General features: G+C 46.7%; 1 protein-coding gene across 1 annotated transcript in view; it reads left to right on the forward strand.

Moving 5' to 3' along the window:
• The window catches only part of LOC307247520 (glucosidase 2 subunit beta-like), a 226374-nt gene that overhangs the window by 56852 nt on the left and 143526 nt on the right, over positions 1 to 25996 (forward strand). The window contains exon 10 of the mRNA XM_080023681.1: positions 2368 to 2446. Within this exon, the coding sequence (XP_079879807.1) occupies positions 2368 to 2446 (79 nt within the window). The remainder of the gene's footprint in view (positions 1 to 2367; positions 2447 to 25996) is intronic.

Genomic DNA, 25996 nt, shown 5'->3' on the forward strand with positions numbered 1-25996 from the left:
GGTGGAGGGGGGTGGGTGGAGGAGGGGTGGAACAGATTGGAATCTGTTTTATGATTATAGACGCGGAAATATCTGACTTGTCAGTTAAGTAGCCGCTTCCTGGGTTTTTTCGCCGACTCTCCGCAGACCAATACCCCCGCTGTACCCGCCATTGTGTTGCCTAAGCTGCCGAGTAGAGATCTCTGCTTTTATGTTCCGGCTGATTTGAGAAAGTGAGGGATGGACGGACGGGTGGATGAATGGATGGATGATGGATGAATGGATGGATGGACCTAGAGAGAGGACGCTAGAGGATGTTTCTGTGTTGGCGCGTCAGACTCTCTCTCTCTCTCTCTCGCTCTCTCTCTCTCTCTCAACCTTGCCTTGAAGTGTTGAAAGGTGGATGGAGGAGTGAAAAGGAAGGTGGAGGCTCCACCCAAGTTGGGACAGCATGAGGAGGGGAGCGTTTTCCACTGTGTGCTTCATTATGACAAAACTAGCGCTTTATACAAATGAACCAAATAGGTTTGCATTGAAGGATAGGTTTGCTCTTTTTCATCTTGAGGCATCATCATCTTTATTATCATTTTTATTATTATTAATAAAATGTTGGTTTCCATCGTTTATCAGTGTTCATGGCATGTAGTGCTAGTTTATAACCTCTCGCCTGAATGCTTTACTTTTGAGTAACTGACCATTCTTTAAACGTTTAGGACTAAAATAAAACCCAGGGGCGGGGTGTGGCGTTTCTCAAGCGGGCGGGTGGACTGAAAGAGTCAAAACACAAAGCACAGACCGGCTCTTCTGGCATTCGCCAGAACTGTGTGTATGTGACAAATAATCTCTTGAACTTGAACTTGAACTGGAACTGCCCGATCACGAGACCGGGCCTGATAACAGTAATATCATATTTCAACTACTTTGCGATGCAACTTCCTGTTTCTAGTCTCTTACGTTAGGATGTAGCCAAAATATCAAATTTGCAATCAATAAAACCCTGAAAAACCTGATATAATGTAGAGGTTCTGACCATGGAAAGCTGAGTACAGTGAAAGTATGGTGAGCTTCCCGTTTTCAAAAAGGACATTCAGCATTAAATTTTTTTCAAGGCTTAATCTTTTGCCCCCCTGGACTGCATTGAGGCCCAGTGAGAAGCTGCAGCAGAGTGGTAAGTTTCAGCGTTCAGAGAAGTTGTTGCTGTGAACAGTTTGTAAACGATGGGAACTGATTATTATTATATTATTTTAATAATAATACGTCCTGGGTTGAAACGTCCTGGGTCTTTTAACCTTTTAAATATTACTCGTTGGACCCATCCTTTAAGACAACTCAAACAAATAACCGATTCTTGATCAGACTCATCATAGTCCCCAAAAAATGGAAGTTTTGGAGAAAAAACGGTCTAACCGGTTTGGACAATTTACAGGTTGCCACGTAAACAAACACCCAAAAGAAACCAGCTCTCCAAAGCTGTAAGCGGTAGACGGCTGTGTTGTTGTTGTTGTTGTTGTTGTTGTGTTTGGATGGTTTCTGGTTGTTCCCAGAAGCCTTGTTTTCGGGAACGGCGGCAGGTTTCCGCTTCGTGTTGACGTTCACGCCGCCGAAACGCCGCCGCGACACAGACGTTAGCGTCCAGCTCCACCGAGGGCACGTGGTGGCGTGCGTGCCCTCCGCCGTCAAGCCCTCGGACGACACAGGAGCCGCCTTTCCGCCTCCTCGCCGTCCGGAACCCTCCAGAAAGAACCTTCCCTTTAAAGCTTTTTTTTTTTTTTTTTTTTTTTTTTTTTTTTTTCCTTCAGTATATCCGCGCTTGTTTATTTTTATTTTTTTATGAACCGCGGCGCCAAATAATTCAAGGCTTCCGTGTTATTGAAGTAGGAAATGCCCACCAGCATCAACAACAAATCCTAACACCGACTGTAATAACGATAGGGCGGTGCAGGCCCTCCCTCTTACCTGAGGTGGGGCTTCCAAACCGGTGTCAATATTTTGACATTTGGTTAGATCAGTATTTTAGCAGGAAGCCAAATATTTACTCAGGGGGGGATGCGCATGGAAAGGGCCCATGATGGTCCCTGGAAAACCCTTGGAATTGTAACGGATTCCGCTGGTTCCCAGTGTTGCTCGCAATTGCGCCGCCTCTCGCCTCTCGCCTCTCTCCTTCCCGGTGACACGAAAGGGGAACACCAGCGTTAGGGCATGTCTTCTTTTATCTTTAAACCGGCTTTCAATCAAAGGGCGCCTCGGGGGAGGATATTCTTTTAGGAATCACCTCTTTCCGCCCCCGGCCCCTTGTTCGTACATTTTCCGTCATACATTAGATGCCAGAGATTCCCGGCGAGCTTCTTGTTTGACCTTGTCCTCTGGTCCGTCACGCCCCCCCCGCAGATCAGAGGCTGGCACGGCATACCGGGCGGTCTCGCTGAAGATGAAGATGAAGATCCCAACATCAAGGCAGCGGAGAGCGGTGAGTTATTAACCCCTCACCCCGCCCCTCCACTCTCCCACCTCCTACAGTACATACTGTATACATGCATATGTCAATAAATCCATGTTCTGTAGGGCCCTCGGTGCTCCCGCTGAGAGCCGTCCGTTGGGTCAAGGTTGCCGTTCTCGCAATCGCATATTTGATTATCGGTACATGTGCTTATTTTTCTGGGGAATTTCGATTCGTTGTGTGTCGGGAGGAACAGCGAGCGTTATTTGCAGGGCGGGTGTTGTGTAAGGTTGGTGTGCTGAATAAAAGATGTCCCACTAGTGAACTTGGTAAACCAAGGGTGGTGATTCTCAACTTTCTTCGTGTCAAGATGAGGATGTTGTCTCTGGGACCCAAAATTCCCAAGAAGAATTTTTTTATTGTTGGACATGATTTAGTCGCAAACTTCCAAACCTGCCTACTGTATACTACAGTTCGGGACCTAATGGTGAAACTACGATCAAAACATTTTATAAACGTGCTAGCGTCTTATCATGGTGACCTTTGGGAACCCCTTGAAGGTCACCCCGGGAGTCCGCGGACTCTACTTTGAGCACCGCTGGCTCAGGCTAATACCGTGTTCCGACAGACAGCGAAGAAACTTTGGCTACAGTCTGTGAATCTGGTACGTTATTATCTGTGGGGAAGGCCACGGCTGGAGGTTAGAGGTGGAACTCAGGATGTGAAGTAGTGTTTGCAGATTATACTACCCTTTTCCTGATTGGTCGCCTTCATTTTAAACATCAAAATACCTTTTCCTACGCTTCTCAGAGGAAACCAGTCTGTTAAATGGAAGAGAAGTAGAAGTGATTTGTTTGTTTTTTTCGGCCTGTTCCTTAACCAGTCATCTAGGGGCATGTAGGTTTGTTGTCCAATGGAAATGTAAAGTACTTTGCAACATCCTATCACTGGAAATACATTCACGATTCCTATTTGGTCCCGATTTGTATTAGTCACGATGCAAGCGTCCTCATCTTCCCTCCTGCTTCTACATATTGTCGTTTTTTTTTTGGGGGGGGCGCAGGGTATTCTGTTTTGTTTGCGTTAGCCTCTTCAAAGCGGGAGGAAGAGCCCGGGGAAGCTGCGCCGTGTGTCCTCGCCCTGCGTCTTTTTGCTTATCCAGTCTCCTCAGTCAGGTTTTCACCGCGTTGCCCAAATGGGTCTCGCATCTCGTCTGTGCTGTGTCACTTGGTAATAATGTTCGGGGTGAGGTTTAAGGAATAAATATAGATGTCGGGAACGAGTCAGGAATATAAGGACTGAGGATGTGTCTGAGTAATTAACGTACATGAGTTAACGGTCCATTCGTGCCATTTTTATTTCCAGTTCTTCTTTACTAAGCTTTGGCGATTTATGTATACTTGTTATTCATTTTAACACTAGAAAAGCTTTGACAAATACACATATCTATCTATATTGGGAATAACGATTGTTTTTTTCATGATTAAACGTTACTGGTGTCTGGAATCTAATCTAATAAACTTATGAAACAAACATTGGGCCACGACCATAATTTCAATTCAATCTCCCTATCGTTAAAAAAACAAACACCCACTCCCATGAAAACTTGTGATGAAAAACAAAAGCCCTGAGGTGACACCGAGCGCCTCCAGTTCTATAAAACAGGAGTTACATTAAAAACTGGAAGTACAATGTGTGTGTCAGTAGGACCTGTCTTTTGAATCCCTCTACCTCTGCTCCTCAGTTACTTACTGCTCTGCTACTCATCTTTTACTCCAATTTTTGTGATCTGCTACTCCTCTGTTACTCCTCCTTTCCTGCTCTGCTACTCCTGTTACTGCTCTACTACTCCTCTGTTACTCATCTATTACTGCCTTGCTCTATTACTGCCTTGCTACTCCTGTTACTCCTCTGTTACTGCTCTACTGCTCCTCTGTTACTCATATATTTCTGCTCTACTACTGCTCTGTTACTCTTCTGTTATTGCTCTGCTACTCCTCTGTTACTCATCTATTACTGCTCTGCTACTCCTCTGTCACTTCTGTTTTACTGCTCCATTACTTCTCGCTTACTCCTCTTTTACTGCTCTGCTACTCCTCTGTTACTGCTCTACTACTCCTGTTACTCACATATTTCTGCTCTGCTACTGCTCAGCTACCCCTCTGTTTCTCCTCTGTTATTGCTCTGCTACTGCTCCGCTACTCCTCTGCTACTTATCTGTTACTCCTATGTTAATGCACTGCTACTCCTCTATTACTTATCTGTTACTGCTCTGCTACTCCCGTGTTACTACTCTGCCACTCCATTGTTACTCATCTATTACTGCTCTGTTATTCCTGTTACTCCTCTCTTAATGCTCTGCTACGCCCCTGTTACTCCCCTGTGACTCCTCAGTTACTGCTCTACTCCTCCTCTGTTACTCATCTATTAATACTCTGCTACTCCTCTGTTGCTCCTGTTACTGCTCTGCTTCTGCTCTGCTACTCCTCTGTTACTCCTTTGTTACCGCTCTGCTACTGCTCTGCTACTCCGGTTACTTCTCTGTTACTTATCTGTTACTCCTTTGTTACTGCTCTGCTACTCCTCTGTTACTCTTCTGTCACTCCTTTATTACTGCTCTGCTACTGCTCTGTTAATCCTCTGTTACTCCTGTTACTCCTCTGTTCCTCCTGTTACTCATATATTACTGCTCTGTTACTCATCTATTACTGCTCTTTTACGCCTCTGTTACTCCTCTGTTACTTCTCTGCTACTCCTCTGTTATGCAGCCATTGTTGTGGCTGCATAAATATGGAATACTAAAACACAACTCCTCTGTTACTTCTCTGCTACTCCTCTGTTATGCAGCCATTGTTGTGGCTGCATAAATATGGAATACTAAAACACAACTCCTCTGTTACTTCTCTGCTACTCCTCTGTTATGCAGCCATTGTTGTGGCTGCATAAATATGGAATACTAAAACACAACTCCTCTGTTACTTCTCTGCTACTCCTCTGTTATGCAGCCCTTGTTGTGTTTATTTCCTGTGCGTTTCACACTGCTCTGTGCGTCGCATGGAGCTTAGACTTCCTGCTCCAAGCCGTGATTACAGCAGAATAAGAAGTCCTTCCACTGGTCACAACCATGGAATACTAAAACACAGCCAAATACTTATTTTCTAGTGTCTTTGTCCAGATGGTGAAAGATATTGAAGAAGATAACAATTCAAATGTATATACTGTGTATATATTTCTATATATACCAAAAAACTGAAATATGACGTTCTAATCCCAATGCTAAAACGAGGTATTTTGAACATTTAAAGCAGGCGAATATTAATCTCCGTCTGCGGCCAAAAAAACCCAGACTCCTCCACCTCCTCGCTCCGGGTTCTAGGGGATGTAGGGACGTGTTCTTCAAGGTGAACCCTCCAGTTTTACCCCGCCCCCCTTCCCTGGCTCCCCGGCTCCCGTGGAGAGCCCGGTCCGGGGTAATACATAGTGTATATATATAGATTTCCTTTTTTCGCGACCCCCGAATTACGACGGTTACGTTCCCCGTCCACCCCAAAGGATTTCAGTTATTTCATGACGCGCACGGTGGAGACGAATCGAAAAGATGATTCTCCCCCCTGCTGCGCTAGCACGTCTTTCTCTGTGTGGCGGGGGTAGAACCAGGGGGGAGAGAGAGAAAGACAGAGAGAGAGAGGGAGAGAGGGAGGTGTGGGAGGGGCAAAGGAGAGGGAGAGAGAAGAGCTAGAGAGATGGGGGAGAGAGGGAAGGAGAGAGGCATGAGAGGAGCGACAGAGATGGAGAGGGAGGGAGGGAGGAGAGAGAGAGAGAGAGGAGCAGGAGAGATGGAGAGAGAGGGGAGCGAGAAAGATGGAGAGCGGGAGGAGCGAGAGAGATGGAGAGGAAGGGGGGAGAGATGGGGTGGTGGTTGAGGAGCGAGAGAGAGAGAGAGAGAGGGGAGGGTGGGACACCGGCAGCAGATAACAGATGGTCTTCTCTGCATTAGAAGTGTTTTATTTCCCTGCGGTTGCCAGATATGTCAGAAATAAGCATGTGCAGCATTAGTCATTTGGAATATTCATGCCTCGCGCCGTCCACCGCCGTGGCTTCCATTTCACATTTCACAGCCAAAATACCACCCCCCGCCCCCCACACTCACACCCCAAACCTGCCAGGGAAGGTGGGGGAATTAGGAGAACTGGGCTGGGGGAGGTGTAGTCCTCAGCTGAACTGGTGCTGGATGGCGAAGGAGCAGCTATGATGGAGGCCGGTTTTTGAAACATGAAAACATGTATGTATGTAAAAATAGGTATGAATCCAGAATACTGGTGTTTTGGCCCCGCTATTTGAGTTGCTTGAAAACACCTTTGAGGGGCCTTCAAATTATTCTGGACTCCTCCACCAATTACGCCGTAGATTATGTCTCCGATTCGCAAGTGGTTATCGATGATTGTGTCGCCCTCGCACACAGACGCAGGAGGTAGCCGTCGGCCGCCAGCTCGCCCTTCCTGCCTCGCCTACCTTTGCCACCCTTCCCCGCCTCGTCCTCACCCCGTGGTCTTGAGTTGTCGGGAGCGTGAGCTGTAGGGTTTCCACCGCGCCAATTAGCGTCCCTGCGGTTAGCTCCTTTCGTAGCGCCTTAATAAGCAGCTTAGACGCGCGTTACTACGAGTTACCACGCGGCGCTGCAGAATACCCGGTCCTGATTGGTAAGTGGCTGCCATCAGCCGTCCGTTGTTTCTGAATTATGAGCGCTGGTCCGTAGATCACCACTGTTGTCACGGGCAACCGCTTCTCCGCCCCCCCCCCCCCCCTCCGCCGCGTATCTGCCCGCCATTTCGTGACGGCGCCATTGGAAAGGGCTGAACGCTTTGTCCCAGTTCACGCTAACAACGGCGAACGGCTGGGTCGGGCGTAGCGTCCGCGGTTTCTTACAGTTACACTTTTGCTCCGTTTCGTAGAACAGCTCGCCCCCGCCCCCACCGCGGCAGGAGCTGGTGAGCCGCTCAAACTAGTCATGAAATCATTTTGAGTCGGCGTTCCGTCTCGGTCTATTATTTTCATTCGGGACGGCGTGAAGCCGGCCGCTCACTGAAAAGACCATTCAATCTTTGTTCGCATTTTTTTTGGGGGGGGGGGGGGGGGGCTTCGACAATCGACAAATTGCCCCCAAGTCGCTGGATCCGCTCCCCCCTTATCCGTCGTCTCATCTCTCCACCCCCCCCCTTCACCTTCTTCAACCGCTGGATTTTCCTCCGCCATCTTATCTGATCCCCACCACCACCTCCTCCTCCTCCTCCTCCTCCTCCTCCCCCCCAGCTTGCCTTATCGTCTGTCCAGCTTTGTTGGCCCTCCCGGCCCTCCTCTCTCATCCTCCGTCCCCTCCGTCCGCTCCGCCCTTGTCCTTGGCGGCGGACATGAGCATACATCGTTATCAGCCCCGAATTAACCATCCGTCGGGCGACCGGCCGCCAAGACCGCCGAAAGCACGAATTCTGAGCGGTGCTTCTCCACTTCGCCGCGGTCCCTCATGATCAGGGTTAATGTGCGCGGAGCGAGAGGGAGAGAGCGGGAGAATGAAGCTCGGCGGCGGCGCTTATCGCAGAAATGCAATGTAATTTATTCGGCGCTATGCAAATCCAAGAATCATTACCCCGGCCTTGTTTACCGAGGGGACCTGCTGATTCAGAGGGAGGGAGGGAGGGAGGGAGGGATGGAGGGTGAAATGGAGGGAGGGAGGGACCGAATCTTAACCAAACAAGTTGTACTGTGTCGCCGTACGTGGACGCGGGCGAACCCCGCACATTTACATGGGCGGTGTTCTTCCAGATGAGGAAATGAAGGGGTTGCGGATCAATTTTTTTGGGGGGGCGGATCATTTGGCATCGGTTACCGTGGTTACTGACTATTTGATTGTTTGGTCGTTTCTAGAGGAGTACAAAACTTAAGGGAGGAGGCCGAGAACGTTGTTTGCGTTTTTTTAAAAACGTATTTTTCAAACGTCTGATAGCGCTGTTTGACGCACGGTGTGTGCATGCGCGTGCGTGTAGCTAGGAACTGCACCTCACGTTTGTGGATTTGTTCCGTGGTACGATTTGTTCCACAAATCATTAGGAGGGAAAGTCACAAGTGTCATGTGGCCCCCAAACCTGACAGGAAGCGATCCACAAACCTGCGAAACATTTTTCACACGTACAAATGGACGCACAGATGCGTAAATATGACTTTACATGTATTTGTTGTGGTGCAACTATTATTATTTATGAAATCTAGTATTTGCAAAACCTATATCATTATTATGCAAAATTATAATCGGTGTTGACAGAGTAAGTTATGCGTATTTGCATTCTGTATTTTTGTGGATATGACGTTGCCCCACACAAACAAAATAAAAGAAAAACATGTTTGTGGACAGGGAGATATTTGTGGACCATGGTGCTCATTTGTGGATGGTTTTATGTAGCAGATATTGGAATCCAATAAAAAACGTCCATACTTGAAACCATTCAAGGACCCATGGACGCTCTATTAATGCTCAGAAATTACACCGTGGATTATGTCTCCAATGCGCCGTGAAAACAGAATCGGGATCAGTTATTTGGTGAACAGGCAATTTTCACAAAAGGTTTTGCAAAATATATATAAAATAAGCAGAAAAACAAATATATCAAGAAAACAGCCAAATTTATAACTAAAGTTGCGAAATTTACTCATACAATTGTGTAGCTATTATCAATATTTAAATTCTTATATTTAGTGGACTTGGTTTTATAACCACGGGGTTGACCATCTGGTGTGTGCGGCCCCCTTGGGGTCCCCCTGGGAGAGGCAGGGGGTCCTGCAAAGAAATTATTATTATATTTCTTTAATTCATTTATGTTTTTTTTAATGAATGTTATTGCATGTTTTAATATAGCGTTTGATATAACCAGGCTTGTTTTTATTGAACACTGCTCACACTGGATGAGGCGTACAACTTTTGGTGATATTTACCCCAGAAAACATTTCAGGAAAATGAATTGCACCCAGAAAGTTTTCCACCGAGGCCTCTGTCCTGATCATCACCATCAGGTACAGTAGGTGCAGTGAAAAGACGAATAATAAACCAGGGTGTTCTCATTTGAAATGTTCAGGTTTGTGCTTTTCCAAAATGCTCGTAACAATATTTTATAGAGTTTGGAACAACCAAGGAGACGGGGTTGTTTTGGGATATTTCCAATTTGGACTCAGTCAGTCAGGTTTCTGCTAAAAGTGCTGGAGTGAGTTTCCAAGTAATGATATTGCAGGGATATTCAAATGCACTTTTTTAACTATATACTGTATATGTCAGCAATTTGGGCTGTAACCGGGCCAATCGTCTGGGTTTGGGATTATTTACACCATTTCCTCGAACCTGATTGCTATTTTAAAAAACGTATATAGACTTTCTGAAAGTGATAAGTGATATTTCAGCAGTATAACATGCACAGTAAGGAAAACTGGGAACATATTTTAGCGGCATTTTAGATGGGCGTATGTTCTCAGATCAGTAACGGTTGGAAAATTAAGAGAAGTTTAGATGGATGGATGGATGGATGAACTAATTGATAGTGTAACAGAAGCTCACATATAAAAGCAATTATAATGACGTAATGAGAATAAAAAAAGAAAACGGTAATATCCAAAAAAATAAATATAATTCACAATAAACAGGAAAAAATAAAATAAAGTTATAGACCATTAACCAGAAAAATAAACCTCAAAATCAATAGTAACAATAATAAATATAGCTGCAGGCAGCAATACACGGGGTCCAATTTAGGTATGTATTACAATTTTCCAGGTTTTGTGAAACGCAGCAGGAGTTACAAAAGTTACAAACACCGCTGACTTACATCTGGACCGATCAACATGCACTTACGTCACTGTATGTTGCTCTTTTGGCGTTCAGTTTGAATATCACTGCAGAACTGTGTTTTAGGAATTATGTTAATCGATCCTTTTTTTTATCTTCCGAATAATCTAATATAAATGTTGGAATAAATTCAGGCTTAAAGTGTCTGGAACACGATAATTGCTGCAGCTACGGAGACAGCTGAGGTGTCGATAGAACCGCGACGTCACAGACATGTCTTGGTTCAAGTTTTATACTTCGATCCACATTCAGAGCAGAAATTTACAAAAAACCAATGAAATATGGCCGGAAGTAGCAGAACATTCCTGTATCGTTGAGATGAGTTTGTGGAGTAAGATGCTATGTGACATCATCCTCCAGTTCGCTATGAATGTGCAGGTTGTGGCTACGAACGTTCTTTTGCCCCGTGCAAACTGTGTGTTGTGGACTCCATCGCTTTGTAGTGTTTACACACTGCGCATGTGTATGTGTGTGTGTTGTCTTACCTGCTTGATGTCGGTGGGGCGCTCCGTTTGATTTTTTTTTTTGCCCTTTTTGTAAATATAAACGCATTTTGTTCCATCGAAACCGGTCCAAAAAAAAAAGTCCAAAACATCGAAAAAGTCCAAAACATATAATCCGTGTTTGTGTCCTCACACATGGAGGTACAGAGCAACGGGTCCGAATCGTGTCCGTTTTATTTTAGTCCCAAAAGTTTAAAAAGTTGATGACATTTCTCTGAGGGACATGCAATTTTTAATCCGTCTGAATGGAACCGTGTTGTTGGGAACTTCCTCACGGAGTGATTTCCTTCCGCAGAGACACCGTGAAGCAGGACTCTGTGGACTACAGGAAGTAGACAGACAACTTCTCAATTTTAGGATAAAGTCACAACACGCAATGAGTGTGTCCTTGTATTAGTAATTCTGCATGTCACCGGAACTCAGAAAACTTCAAACGTCATTACGTCAGCCGATGCTGATGAATATTGTAACTTGTTTAAGACATTATGCTGATGTAAAGCGGGGCACCAGCACAAACCTATGCTATATTCCATTGGAACTGAAAGATTGTGATTGGGTTTGATAATGCACCCCATTTATTGCTGCCTCCAGCTATATTTTAGGGGTCCAGCCCATATGGTAGATGTCTGTAGATCTGTCCTATTGATAATTATCTCTTTGGTCCCCATTACTTTGCTGAATTCATGAAAAATACAAAAAAAAAATTGTCCACAAAACATGCGACCATGTCGAGTCGAACCCAATGAAATGTGCAACTGAGTGATGCATTCAAGATCCGACGGGCTGTCGGAAAAATTGAAGGCGTGCAATGGCAATTACTCACAGAAATTCCAGAGCGTTTTTCGTATTTCATGGAAATGTAACTTATTGAAAATGTAATCCAAGGAAAAAGGTCACCACCGAAATTACATAAGTTCCATTACCATTGTAAACCTCTGTAAATGCATAAACCTACATAAATACGTTACTTCCAACATGTGACACAGACAGCCAATCGTACAGAAGGAGCGCCAAGTGCTTCCACCACTCGGCAGCGCGCAGCGGGGATGAGGCCCCCCGGAGCTGACGCGGCGGGTCTTCCTAAAACGCCAATTTGAACTGGAACTCGCACTCCTCCCAACCCGAACCCGGCGCGGCCCCCATCCCCGCAAAAGGGGAGCGATTAAAGAAAGAATCCGCGGCAGGAGAGAGTCCCTCGGTCCGGCCCAACAACCGCATACACGTACATGTAACGCATATAATCACAGAGTGCAGATTCAGGAACCTCAGAACCTCCAAAACCCTATTAATTATCTAACGTGACTAAACTGGACCTTGTGTTTTGCTGCCTGCAGCTATATTTATTACGGTCGTTGTTGTTGTTGTTATGATTATTATTATTAGTAGTAGTAGTAGTATCATTTCTTGGAGTGGATGTTTTCAATAAACACCGCACGCAGTTGGACCAAGTAGTCTTCTTTAAAAATCCCCAGTTCCGCCTTATGAGCGGCTTATCGGCAGATATGTTCCTCATTAGATGTGCCTGTCAGATTGTTTTACTGGAACACAAATCTGTGCTTGCTGTGGGTTTTAAAAAAAAAAACGCAACATGGCCGGCATTTCAAAGATGTGAAACAGATCGCCGGTTGCCAGGTTTGTCGTCTCTCCGGCCTCGGATCGGTGTTCATAGCCATACCAGGTTCAGAGCCAAGGTCAATTGAGTAGGTCTTTTCTGCCTTCCGCAACTCAACAACAACAAAAAAAAAAATGCGCGGAACGCATGTCGCTCTTAAAAGCCCAGATTCAAACACTTATTCCAACCATTGCCGTAGTGTACACTACATAGGATGACAATAAACATTTCAACACTCTACAGGGTGGATTCATAACCTCAGTCTTCCGCAAAATGTCCCCTCCCTCTCCATACAGACAGTGTGTTTACAAGCCCTCCAATAACCCGATCACAATCAGGCACTATTCCAGATATTCCAAATATCGCAACTGTCGTGTAAACATCGTACCCCGACTCTCCTCGAGGTGGACTCCTGGACACACCCGCTTTTCTCCTCAATCGTTCCGTTTGCCGTGGCGCGTAAACACCCGAACCCGGATCCGACAGCGGATCTGGTGGATCCGACCCGGACGGAGTTTGTCCGGGCAGATAATCAACGGTCACCGTGGCGACCGCCGCCAAACACGCCCACCTTTGGACGGAAGGTGATGGGCGCTAGAGCCCGGATGGGGATGTATTGGAGAAAGTGTCGGAGAGCACCGATGACGCAGGTTTTTCCCGGACAGCGGAGTAAGTACTTCCTGTCAATAACCGGACCGCGCCCTGCGCATTGTATACTCTGGTTAAATACATTGTTGCCTTAACCCGAATATTGAGCTGAATCGGGGTATAGAGTGCAAGCAAACACACTGACGGACTAAACATAAAATTACTGATTCAACCGTAAGGGAACTCGGGTTATAGCTGATATATTCAGCTCATGCGGGGTATGAGGGCCGACGCCCGCCTATGTCGTCTTTGCAAGGTTTCGCCGTAGTTCCGCAAAGCATCCCCATTGGAAGTCTTTCCGGACTCCGGTTCCCTCAGAAACGACGGCGCCAGAGTGTTGAGGGACTGCGCTCGAACGGCGGAACTCGCTGCCCAATTCCCCAAAGCCTGTGTGAAGCGCAGACCGCCAAAACAGACGCAGGTAAGTTGATTCCTCCGCCGGAGAAGCCGGCTGTGGCGTTCCCGCCATCTGGAAGTCTGGCGGAGACCAGAGAGCGATGTGGAACTTTTAATTGGGGAGGAAGAGGGAAGAAGGAGGAAGAATCCCCGGCAGATCGTCCAACCGCCAGATGGACGACGCCTCCTCGGCGCCTCTTCTGGGCCGACGTGATGACCGCCGCATTCTGACGGTAGCGCCGGAGCCCGCTTCCTGTCTGGTGCAACTTCCTTCCCCGGGACACTTGGGTCGTTTCCCCTCAAGAGCTTTGGGGCGAAAAAACAAAATCGCCGGACGGCGACACGGACTCAACGTCTTCGCCTCCGAGCAGCTGATGGGAAGGTTCCTGAAGTACTTCAACTTGGCCACAAGGGGCTGGATGGTCAATCCGGACTGAAACCAGTACAATACTGGGAGGCCACTATTCACACCGTGTGTGTGTGTGTGTGTGTGTGTGTGTGTGTGTGTGTGTGTGTGTGTGTGTGTGTGTGTGTGTGTGTGTGTGTGTGTGTGTGTGTGTGTGTGTGTGTGTGTGTGTGTATGTATGTATGTATGTGTGTGTGTGTGTGTGTGTGTATGTGTGTGTGTGTGTGTGTGTATGTGTGTGTGTGTGTGTGTGTGTGTGTGTGTGTGTGTGTGTGTGTGTGTGAGCCTCCCCTTGATGCCTCCTTTCCTCCTCATACCTCCTGATTCCTCCCTATACCTCCTTTCCCCCTGATGCCTCCTTTCCCCCTGATGCCTCCTTTCCACCTGATGCCTCCTTTCCACCTGATACCTCCTTTCGTCATGATTCCTCCTTTCCTCCTGATGCCTCCTTTCCTCTTGAATACTCCTTTCCTCCAAATGCCTCCTTTCCTCCTGATGCCTCCTTTCCTCTTGAATACTCCTTTCCTCCAAATGCCTCCTTTCCTCCTGATTCCTCCTGATGCCTCCTTTCTCCCCGATGCCTCCCTTCCATCTGATACCTCCTTTCCTCCAAATGCCTCCTTTCCTCCTGATTCCTCCTTTCCACCTGATACCTCCTTTCGTCATGATTCCTCCTATTTCCTCCTTTCCTCCTTTCCTCCTGATTCCTCCTTTCCTCCTGATGCCTCCTTTCCTCTTGAATACTCCTTTCCTCCAAATGCCTCCTTTCCTCCTGATGCCTCCTGATGCCTCCTGATGCCTCCTTTCTCCCCGATGCCTCCCTTCCACCTGATAGCTCCTTTCCTCCAAATGCCTCCTTTTGTCATGATTACTCATTTCCTCCTGATGCCCCCTGATTCCTCCTTTCCTCCTGATTCCTCCTTTCCTCCTGATTCATCTTGGTGCCTATTGATGCCTCCTGATTCCTCCTTTCCTCTTGATACCTCCTTGCCTCCTAATGCCTTTTGGTTCCTCCTTTCCTCCTAATACCTCCTTTCCTACTGATGCCTCCGTCCCTCCTGATGCCTCCTTTCCTCATGTTGCCTTCTGTCTTTCTGATGCGTCCTTTCCTCCTGATTCCTCCTTTCCTCCTAATACCTCCTTTCCTCCTGATTCCTCTCCCCCCGGATTCCTCCTTCCTCCTGATGCCTCCTTTCCTCTTAATACCTCCTTTCCTCCTGATTCCTTCTTCTCTCCTGATTCCTCCTTCCTCCTGATGCGTCCTGTCCTCCTGATTCCTCCTTTCCTCATTCCCTCCTGATTCCTCCTTCCTCCTGATGCCTTCTTGCCTTCTGATTCCTCCTTTCCTCCTAATGCCTCCTTTCCTCCTGATTCCTCCTTGCCTTCTGATTCCTCCTTCCCTCCTGATTCCTCCTTCCTCCTGATGCCTCCTTGCCTTCTGATTCCTCCTTCTGCCCTGATTCCTCATTCCCTCCTGATTCCTCCTTCCTCCTGATGCCTCCTTGCTCCCGATACCTCCTTTCCTCCTTGCCTTCTGATTCCTCCTTCCCTCCTAATTCCTCCTTCATCCTGATGCCTCCTTGCCTTCTGATTCCTCCTTTCCTCCTGATTCCTCCTTTCCTCCTGATTGTTCCTTTCCTCCTGATTGTTCCTTTCCTCCTGATGCCTCCATCCCCTCTGATTCCACCTTTCCTCCTGATGCATCCTTTCCCCCTGATGCGTCCTTTCCTCCTGATCTCCCTTTCCCCCTCCTTTCCTCCTGATTCTCCCTCTCCTCCTCCCAGATCTTCACACTCTTCCCTCCCTCCCTCCCTCCCTCCCTCCTCCTTCATTTTCAAACACCCGCTGTGGATTTGAATGTCTCTCTCTCTCTCTTCATCTCACACTTCTATCGCATCTCGTATTTATCTTCCACCCCCCCCCCCTCTACCTACCATCCCACCCAACCCCTTGATGTGGGAATTCAATTTGTAACCAACGTTTCCCTTTTTTCCTTTATTTTTTCCCCCTCCGATTTAGATTTATTTCATCTCAGCTGCTTTTAATTGACTCTCCGGCAAATACGACGATGGTGATGGGGGAGGGAGAGAGAGTGCGTGAGAGAGAGAGATAAAAACTCCTTTACATTCGCCATTGAGTTACACCGGCAATCATTTACCACTTAGACACCAGTGTGGAGAGAGAGCTCCTGTCCGTTGCCGCGGCAACCGGCTCCTCGGTGATTGATTCGTCGCCAGCGTGGCGTCGCTGCGGGGAATAGAATCGGCCGCTACATCGTTCTAATTAAAATGGGATTACGGAGCCGTCGCCGTCGCCTGTGTGTTTAAACAAATGCAAAACGGCCGCGTGTGTGCGTGTGTGCGTGTGTGTGTGTGTGTGTGTGTGCGTGTGTGTGTGTGTGTGTGTGCGTGCGTGTGTGTGTGCGTGGAAAATCAATTTTTGTAAATGTCAGGCCTGTTAAATACAACGGAGGATAAACAAATGTAAGCAAAGAGCTCAGTGCACTGGTACATACACACCGGATCTATATACGGGGGGGCGGGTGTTGTCGTCATCGCGGGCAACAGTGACTCGGTTGAATCCATCCCTATCAAATTGCCTGCACAACAGCAACAAGTTAAATTAGCCTCCTAGTCTCCTAATCACAAAATATTCCCTCAAATTGGAGCTTAATGTTGGTCTTAAATGAACAGCGGCATCTTAATGTAATTGGATTAGGCAAGACTGTCTGTAAAAAGGGGTCGGATTATCTCTCTCATATATATATATATATATATATATATATATATATATATATATATATATATATATATTATTTCTTGCCCATAGGCATCTGTTATACTGTTACATATACCCACATATGTCAACATACACTAAAATAAATATTGTAGGCTATTGTTTTTGACCAATGATTCTGTAGACTATTGCTTTTGGCCAATGATGGTATAGGCTATTGTTTTTGAACAATGACGGTGTAGACTATTGCTTTTGGCCAATGATGGCGGAGGCTATTGCTTTTGGCCAATGATGGTATAGGCTATTGTTTTTGACAAATGATGGTGTAGATTATTGCTTTTGGCCAATGATAGCGGAGGCTATTGCTTTTGGTCAATGATGGTGTAAACTATGGCTTTTGGCCAATGCTGGTGTTGGCGATTGGTTTTGACCAATGATGGTGTAGACCGGCGGTTCCCAACCCTTTCGAACTCACGGCCCACTTGAAAATCTCAAAAGTGTTTGTGGCCCATGTCCAACCAAAAGTAATACGGTAGCCAAACAGTGCGTTCTCAGAGGACGTATATTTTTAACAATCATATGCATTCTCATACATACAGTGCAGTAGTGGTAAAACAAAAAAACAGGTGGGTTAAGAATAACCTTATATCCATGGAACTTTTGTGTAATGTTAGTAATGGTATCTAGTAAGTGCTGTCTGAAGGGCGCAGTGTTTTGAATGTAGACTAACTACTAACGCCAGCACTGGTCAAACCAACAGTTATAGGAGCACATTAATATTGACTCACCTTATGAGAAGGCTGATGTTGCATGGCAGACACCAAATGCTTGATGTCTGGATAAGGCACGACAGTCTCAGTCGAAGATCTGGCTTAACATTCAGTTTATTCCTGTATTTCATCTTCAATGCCACGAGCGCCGAAAAGCCAGTCTCACAGTCATACGTCGTCGGGAAAAGCATCAGAAATCACACAACTCCGTTGGACAGATCAGATACTCAGAAACACCATGAGGCCAAAGGTTTGCAAGGTACTTCTGCGAGAAAGCCATTTTCAATGCGCTGTCGCAGGAGAGATCCGCAGGACCGTCAAACTCTTTTGCACTCAGGCCTGCGATTCTCTGTGGCTGGCGAAAGGGTTTTTGATCCAGCTACACTGCACATCCTGGATGGGGAAGTATTCGCGCAGCTTGGTCCTCAAACCGTGCAGGTGCTCTTTGAAATGATTGATGGCGGTGACGGGAAGCATGCATAAAATGGATAATAAACGTGATTGCAGTGGGCGGCCTTTGATGAAGTTGACTCTGACCGCCTCATCTAGAACAGTCTTTAGATCTGAAGCATTTCCTTCACAGCCAGCGCTGCTCTGTGTACACTGCAGTGGACAGATGCTACGAGTGGAGCCACAGCTTTCACCCCGGTGATGACTCCATTGTGCCGGCCCAGCATCGCACGGGCCCCATCAGTGCTCACTCCCACACATTTGGACCAATCAATTTCGTTTGAAACTATGAACGCCTTCAGAATGTCAAAAATGGCCTCAGCGGTTGAACGCGTCAGTAAAGATTTGCAAAACAGGAACTGTTCTTTTATCTCTCCATTGTTTGCATACGTTACATAGGCCAGCAGGTTTGACAGATTTGTGATGTCTGTCGATTCATCCAATTGGAGGGCATAAAAACGCCTCTCTCGTGCGCTCGTTATCAGCTGTCCTGACACATTCTCTGCCATATCGTCAGCCCTGCGTTTGACTGGGTTATCAGACAAAGACATGACGTTGACTGGCTTGCACGCCTTCTCTCCCAACATCACCCCCACTATCTCTTTTGTGGCAGGAAGAATTAAATTCTCCCTGATTGTATGCGGCTTACCAGCCTTGGCTATGAGTCGGGCGACCCAATAAGATGCTTCCACTGCCTTTGCATTCTCTGTGCCCGTACATGACGTTTCGATGGCTTTCTTCTTGCCCTGAAACTCCTTTGGTTTATTATCGAATAGCGGCTTGGACATGTCCTGTTGGTGTTTTATCTCGAGGTGACTGCGCAGTTTACATGGCTTCAGAGCTTCATTTGATAAAATCTTGGAACACACCACGCATAGCGCTAATGGTTCACCTGTCCAAAAAAATCCCATTGCTAAATATTCAGCGCTATACTTTTTCCGAACCTTTCTTTTTTGTTTGGCAGGCGGGACTGTCCCGCCTGTCCGATGTCCCGGACATCGCTTGTGGATGATGTACCAATGGCTTCTTTCCCTTTCAGTGTTCCCGATGCTAGCCAACCATCCATTTTGATTTTCACCTCAAGTTCAAAAATTGACAGGTGCACGTAGATTGTGGTCCGGCTTGGTTGATCGATCAACGATCTTAGTAGGCCCTACGGTAAGTCCTGAGGCCCATAAGTTCCTATATATCAGTGATGATGCATTTTTTAAGGTTTTAAAGAAAAAATACCATGAAATTATTTTTATTTTAAATTTAATTTTTTTTTCGGAATTAATGTTCTTTTTTTTTCTTCAATAAAATCAATGTGTTTTGCCCATGATTTGGTAGCCCACTTGTAATACCCTCCTTCACAACCTATCCCAACTTATAGGTTGGGAATTGCTGGTGTAGACTATTGCTTTTGACCAATGATGGCGTATGCTATTGTTTTTGGCCAATGACTGTGTATGTTATTGCTTTTGACCAATGATGGTGTAGTCTATTGTTTTCGACCAATGACGGTGCGGCCGCCGAGTGGCCCGTGAAACCCGCATGTTCTAGCATAGTGCCTCGGCCCCTTCCTCCACCACGAGCTCTTTGTGGGACTGGTCTTTACAGCGGCGGCCATAAAAGAGCGGGGGATTCCTAATGCGGTGCAGAAAAGATGTGCAAGTGTGGTGATAAGTGGCAGGACCCTCGTTCGGGGGCTGATGAATCACGGCGGCTGAGGCGTGTTTTAAAACGGAAAATGGAGGAGCGCTGGAATGGAGCACATTGGGACTTCACCCCAATCAAAATGCAAAACGGGTCCACGGATGGAGCGTGTGGCCAGAGCCCCAAGCCCATAGTACATCATACTGTATACTGTGTATGATATATATAAACTACTCTCTGTAGTGAAACCCTGTGAAGCCCAGTGCCCACATCAAGCATCTATTCACAAATGATTTCCTTCTTCTGTCTTTATTTGGCTCAGCCAGGAGATTATATTTTATTGTTTTTTTGTGCTTTTAGAAAATAGGGCCAATGATCTGTTAATATATTGTGATATACGTATATACTGTACAATAGAATATGAATGGATAATGGAATAGGATTGATTCCATTGACTAAATTATCCTTTACTGTAAATCTTTATCTGTATATCCCTTGGTGTCAACAGCTCGTCTACGATGGAACCTTTTTTTTTTTTTTTACATCAATGGAATGAGAGTTTCTCAAAGAGAAGAATGACTTTTGTTGTTGACATTGCTTGAGAACCCGGGGGGGGGGGGGTCCTGCCAAACCAGTCCATCAATCCATGACCCCACCCCGTCTCGGAGAGGCTGTCATTTTGAGTCTCGGGACGTACAATAAATGCTCCAGTTCAAGCACAAATCTCTTAAATCGCTTCCTCCCGCAGTCAGCAAACATCATTCTGGGAGTTCATATCGTACGCTTGGGTTGAGATGAGAATCGCTTTGTCACTTTTGATGACATAAGGTATTTTCGGACATGGTCTTTTTGTGACCAAACTTTGCTCCAGATGTCGTTGCTTCATTTTACTTGTCGTCTGTACACCTGCTGACTTATTTGTTAATTCATGTCGGACAGATAATATATTGGAAAAAAGGCTCTTTTGGCTACATCTGTGCTAATGTAAGTGACTAGAAACAGGAAGTAGTGTCTCTTCCTGGCAACCTGCTGTAGCCAGCGTCACGCTCTGGATGTACTGTGGCAATAGCAAAAAATTGTTTTAAATAAGACGTGATACCGCATTGCCTCAAATAGTTTCCTGGGCTTTAATTCACCTCAACTGCAGTTGGTACGAGGCCTTTATTGGAAGCAGGCTTTTATTAGAGGCAGGCTTTTATATCTAATTCCCTCTGTTTAATTAAGTATAAATGATCATATTATAGTATGAATTTTAAATCAAACTTCCCTCTGGGTGCCATGCCATGCAAACACATGCATGGTGAAAAAAGAGAGAGCTAGTAGCCATCCTAAAAAGTTCCACTGCATGGTTGTAGCCAATTTTTTAGCCGGGGGAGTTTGTTTTCCGAGATCGCCTTGAACGCACCACTTCCTGTTTGGAGCGCTGGAGAGCGAGAGCGCTCAGGCGGGGGCCCCAAGAATTGATCTGGGATCTGCTAGGCAGCAGTAGGAAATTGTGCAAATTAAATCCATCTACAATAAAAACACACTGTTTTTATTTGCTTTGTTCGGAACAGCGCCGCAGCTCTGATCAGTTTTTCCCTCGGTCTGTATTTGAGGCTTTTATTTGGTGTAGACCACGCTCCTGGCATTTATTAGAGGCCCGGTTTTTATTTGACTACCAGTTTATATTTGAGGAAACACAGCATTGCTGTTGTCGAAAACATGTTCAAAAAAATACACCAAGACACATGGGACTATGATATGAGTTTCCCATTGTTCAAGAATGGGATTTACCATGTTCTTTGACTCCGAAACGTTTAACTGAAAAAAGTGCAGGAAGTGGCGCAAATGAGCCTTTCTCTCTCTCTTCTTACGCTGGCGTGGATGTCGCCAAAATGAGTTGATTTGCGGAGGCGCGAAAGGAGTCCCAAAGCGCGGGTTCGAGGACGTTGATTTCACTCTAACCTGCGCAGGCACAGAGCTTCCAGTTTTCAAACAGTAGATTCAAGGCTTTTCAAGGCCTCGGCGTTTGCCCCCTTGGCTCGCATCGCAGAGCGGCAAGTTCCTCAACAGCCAAGTGTTGAGCGAGGTCGCCGCTGCGAATATTATCGAGGCCCGGGTTGAAAATCGACGGAACCCATCCTTCAAGAACGTGTGTGGCCAGGTCCGACGTTGATCAATGTGGCGGGAGCAGCTTCGCGGGCGCGCGTCGGAAGTCACACGTCCGTGTCGCGGCGGTGGCGGCGCCTTCGCCCTCCTCCTCTCGGGCGGAGACCAAAACCATCTGGGATCCTGTTTGTGTTAAGCAATGTGCAAGGTTTTTTTTTTTGTTTTTTTTTGTGTTTGTTTTTTCTCTCTCTCGCTCTCTCTCTCGCTCCCTCCTTTACTCCCCTTCCCTCCATCTCTCTCTCTCGCTCTCTCTCTCACTCTCTCCATCTCTCATTAAGTGGAGGCTAAATCGGGAGCTTGTTGATAGAAAATGGCAGCTCACACCGTTGATTGCAGACCGGGGTGTTAATAGATAATTGCCGCCGTAACACAGGGTGACTTGTCGTATGATGGAGCAGTCACAATCCCAAATCGCACTCGGCGTGGAGACGACTCACAGGCGGATTTCCCCCACGTCGGAGTCGTTCGTTTTGTCTCATTTAAATCAGATTTTAGTTGTAGTGTTTGAACTTTTCGTTCCTATATTTATTTATTTAAATTTTTTTTAAAGGATTTATTTGTATTTATTCGGCCCTCTTTCCGTCTTGTTGTGCTTTCTCTTCCTTCGGGTTGAGACCTGTTCCCCTTTCAACACTTATTTGTCGATGTTTCCTCCCCCGTCATATTCTATTTTATTTCGAGCCATTATTTTCCTCTCTACGGAAGCGTTTCCCAAACTTTTCAGACTCAAACACCACATGAAAGAAACTATTTAAATGAATATATCAGAAAATAAATCGCTCCCCAATTCATTTGGCAGTCCGCTTGCAGTACCTCCGCCGACACCTAAGGGGAGGAGAGCAGCAATAGACGTAGTGTTCCGATCTATTGGTTCATCACAGCGGTGTCTTGTCTACTTGTCAAGCATCTGGAAAAGTACCATGGAATTATGTTTATATGTGTATACTATATCATGTGTGTATATATAAAAAATATATATATGTTCTATAAAAGAGAAAGAAAGAAATTTCCTAGGACATATTGTGTGTAATCACCGGGAGCGTTGCATCACATTTCACTGCATATATGTATGAAAGTATGTATATGTATTTGACAAATAAACATCTTGAATCTCGAATCTTTAACAATGATTTGGCGGCTCACTGCGCCCTGGTGCATCTGGGCGGACACCGAAATATACATCATGAAAGCAGGAAGAGCGTCACAAGAAATTCAAACCATCTTTTGTTCATCACAAGCTGTAACATTAACACACACACACACACACACACACACACACACACACACACTTATACAGATTTACTGCGTCTATACACACACACTCCAAATCATCCCATCTCATGGACCGCTGTGTATCAGCTTCCCAATTTATATTCATTTTTCACCCTTTGGCAATCTTGATTTCAGTGATTGGATGTTGTGTTGCGTTGTTGTGTGTGTGTGTGTGTGTGTGTGTGTGTGTGTGTGTGTGTGTGTGTGTGTGTATTTTTCATGGTGATTCAGATGTTACCGCATGGTTTTGGGATCAGACCCCGCTGAGCAGCATTTACCTAAAGGACACGTTCATCCGCCGCCATGTGTTCTCCGAAACCAGCGAGTGTTTACTTATTGGATGTTGTCCTTTAGCAATTAGTCAGGGTGTATTGATCATGTCTTTCACCCACTGTGAAACTGTCTCACGATACATAAATAATGTAAACTCTCGCTTTACATTGTTTGAATCCCAAACACCTTCAAAGTGGAAGGTGCCCCCCCGTCCCCAGCCTAAACAACCGCTGGATTTCAGAAGGTCTGGAAGAAAGCTTTGAAGCGACGTCCCCACGGAGCCGAGCCGACTCGTCCCTCAGATCTCCCGGGCCCTCGAATCCGAAAGAGGCGGAGTTGGCGGAGCTCCACGGGCCGGAGCGGGAAATGGAATGGACGGAATGACTTTTCGGCACCAACTTTGTGGCCGTCGATGCGGGTGGGCGACCCTCGCGCCGCCGCTGAGCCCGCGCTGCTTTGCTCTGCTTGTGTGGACGGGCTTAAGAAAAACCCACAAGCCGGTGCTTTCCCACCAGGGCACTTTTTTGGGGGTGTTTCGAGATTCACCACCACCACCCGCCTGTTTGAATTGCGGGGGTCACTGTACGCTGCTCCACAATGACGACGTTATGGAACCGCAATGCGGGGGCTGGCCCGCGCCACTTCTCTCCAGGCGGCTAATTTGGACGCGTTACTGAAGTGGTTCTCATCCAGGATTATGAAGCGTATTTTGCGCTTTAACCTCTTCTTAGCCCATCCCGCAACTCGATTGGATGGACCACCGCTGTCAATCGTACCCCTTGAAACGTCGCCGCTTTCTCTCACCCCGCAAACCTTCACGCGCTGAAGAGACAAAACGACTTCGGCATCGAAATTGAGATCATTTCCATATCCAGCCCTCGTGCGGTGCCTGTAGCCGTACTTTTAGCCTGGCAGCCCCAGGGACGTGTTTGACAGAGCGATAGAGAGGAATTGCTTCTCTTCCTCTTGAATGTGCGTCCGGGCGTGACGCCCTGCGCACATCGGGGACAATCCACGGGACGATCTGGATGAGAGTCCTGAGTGGTCCTCCTGTGGAAATGACCTGCAACCTAGAGTAAATCAATATAAGATAATTGAGGAATGTAATTTCAGTTTGAAAGATTTATGAAACTGGAATTTGTGCCTCCATGCTACCTTGGTTGAAGACCCTGAAAAGCGAAAATAAATGCATTCATAAATTTGTTGATGAGTTTGTCACACCACATACGGTGTTATTAACCACCCACCCAAATTTGAATGATTAAATAAATCATTCCCCTCAAATCAAAGTATTGTTTACAGTTAGTATCAGTAACATCAAGCTTCAAAATCATGGGGGGGAAAAAAAAAAAAGGCAGTTCCCTCTGCTTTGGGACGCTGGGGGCGTATCCGCTGAAGACGCTATACCCACGGCCGGTCGTGTTAATCGTTTGATAATATGTAAACGTTTACATTGGAGAAACTCCCATGTTGTGCTGAACCCAGTCCTGTGTGTCTAGTTTCTCACGTCAGAGTGCCGCTGCCTGGCTGAGGGACTCTCCGGTGCCCCCCGCAGGCCAGCTCGGCGCTCCACGGCCTGCTAGCATGCAGCTAATTCTAACGTAACCAAACCCCGCGCGGCCAAACCAACGTTTTGTTTTTTTCGGCCGCATAGGCAACGATTTACAGTATATTCCTGCCGATGGGTGCTGGGGGTAAAGCACCCAGTGGCACCCACCCACAGGATCGGCGTCAAGACTTGGCACGAGTTGACGGTCCGCATGAACACGCCTTCTACTCCAGGTGTTTATTCCCAAAACAGCGCGTTATCCCAAACTCCGGAGCTGTTAGATCAGCTTTTTTCACCGCTGATGCTACAATTCCGTCCGACCTGGTGACCGCTCCACGTCATTGAGTCATGATTTAGCCCCGCCCTAAAAACCTTTCGTTTAAGGGTCTAACTCCACAATTCAGTGCTATATCGCTTAGTCTTCACACGGTTTCCGCAATGGCTTTCTAACGCGCACAACGTGTTTAGAAAAAAATCACTGAATTCATTCTACAGGGATTTATGCAATTTATCACGCAATTTAACAATGCGTGCAGCGTCCATTCAAGGCCCGAGCTATTTCCGTCCAGACTGCTAATTTGCCCACACAACCGCAGATGGAGTTTAACGAGGATTCGCGAGGATTAAGCCATATTTTTAGGTTTTTTTCTCCCTTCTCGAAATGATTAACCTCGACTTACTCAACCCACAACTCACTTTAACGGCCAACGTTTGCCAAACAATGTCCCGTTGTGAGGCTGGCAACGACGGGACGTGGCTGTTTCACCGATCGATGGTGTGGATGTGGAGTTTGTTTGACGCGACATGGGCACTTGCGCACACCTGGTGGTGGAAGGGTCTCGCTGTCCACATGCACCTTTGTTTGACTATCTGGTACACGCAGTAGGCAGGGTACACGTAGTAGGCAGGGTACACGCAGTAGGCAGGGTAGACGCAGTACACGCTGCACTCTCAGGCTCCAGTCACCCTGCGCCCAACTCTTTGGCTCCCACCTGCTCGCTACCCTGGTTGGCCGCTGACCCGAGAAAAGGGCATTGCAGTTGCCATTTGACCTTCATCTCGTCTCTGGCCCAGAAATATTCGCAAGAACATCTACGCCTCTCTCTGGCTCTCCCCCTCTTCGTAGCCCCGGCAGAAAAAGCAACTCATGTTTTTGACGACAGGGGTTAGCCTTCCTACCCGTCCCGTCCTTCCTTCGCTCCTTTCATCCGTCAAGGTCGTGGCCTCCTTCCCCCTAACCCTAACCCCCTCGCTTCACGGGTCGACACCTCGGATACCAAGCGTCCTTTCCAAA

Source organism: Zeus faber, assembly GCF_960531495.2.
Source record: "Zeus faber genome assembly, chromosome: 22".
Classification (NCBI taxonomy): domain Eukaryota; kingdom Metazoa; phylum Chordata; class Actinopteri; order Zeiformes; family Zeidae; genus Zeus; species Zeus faber.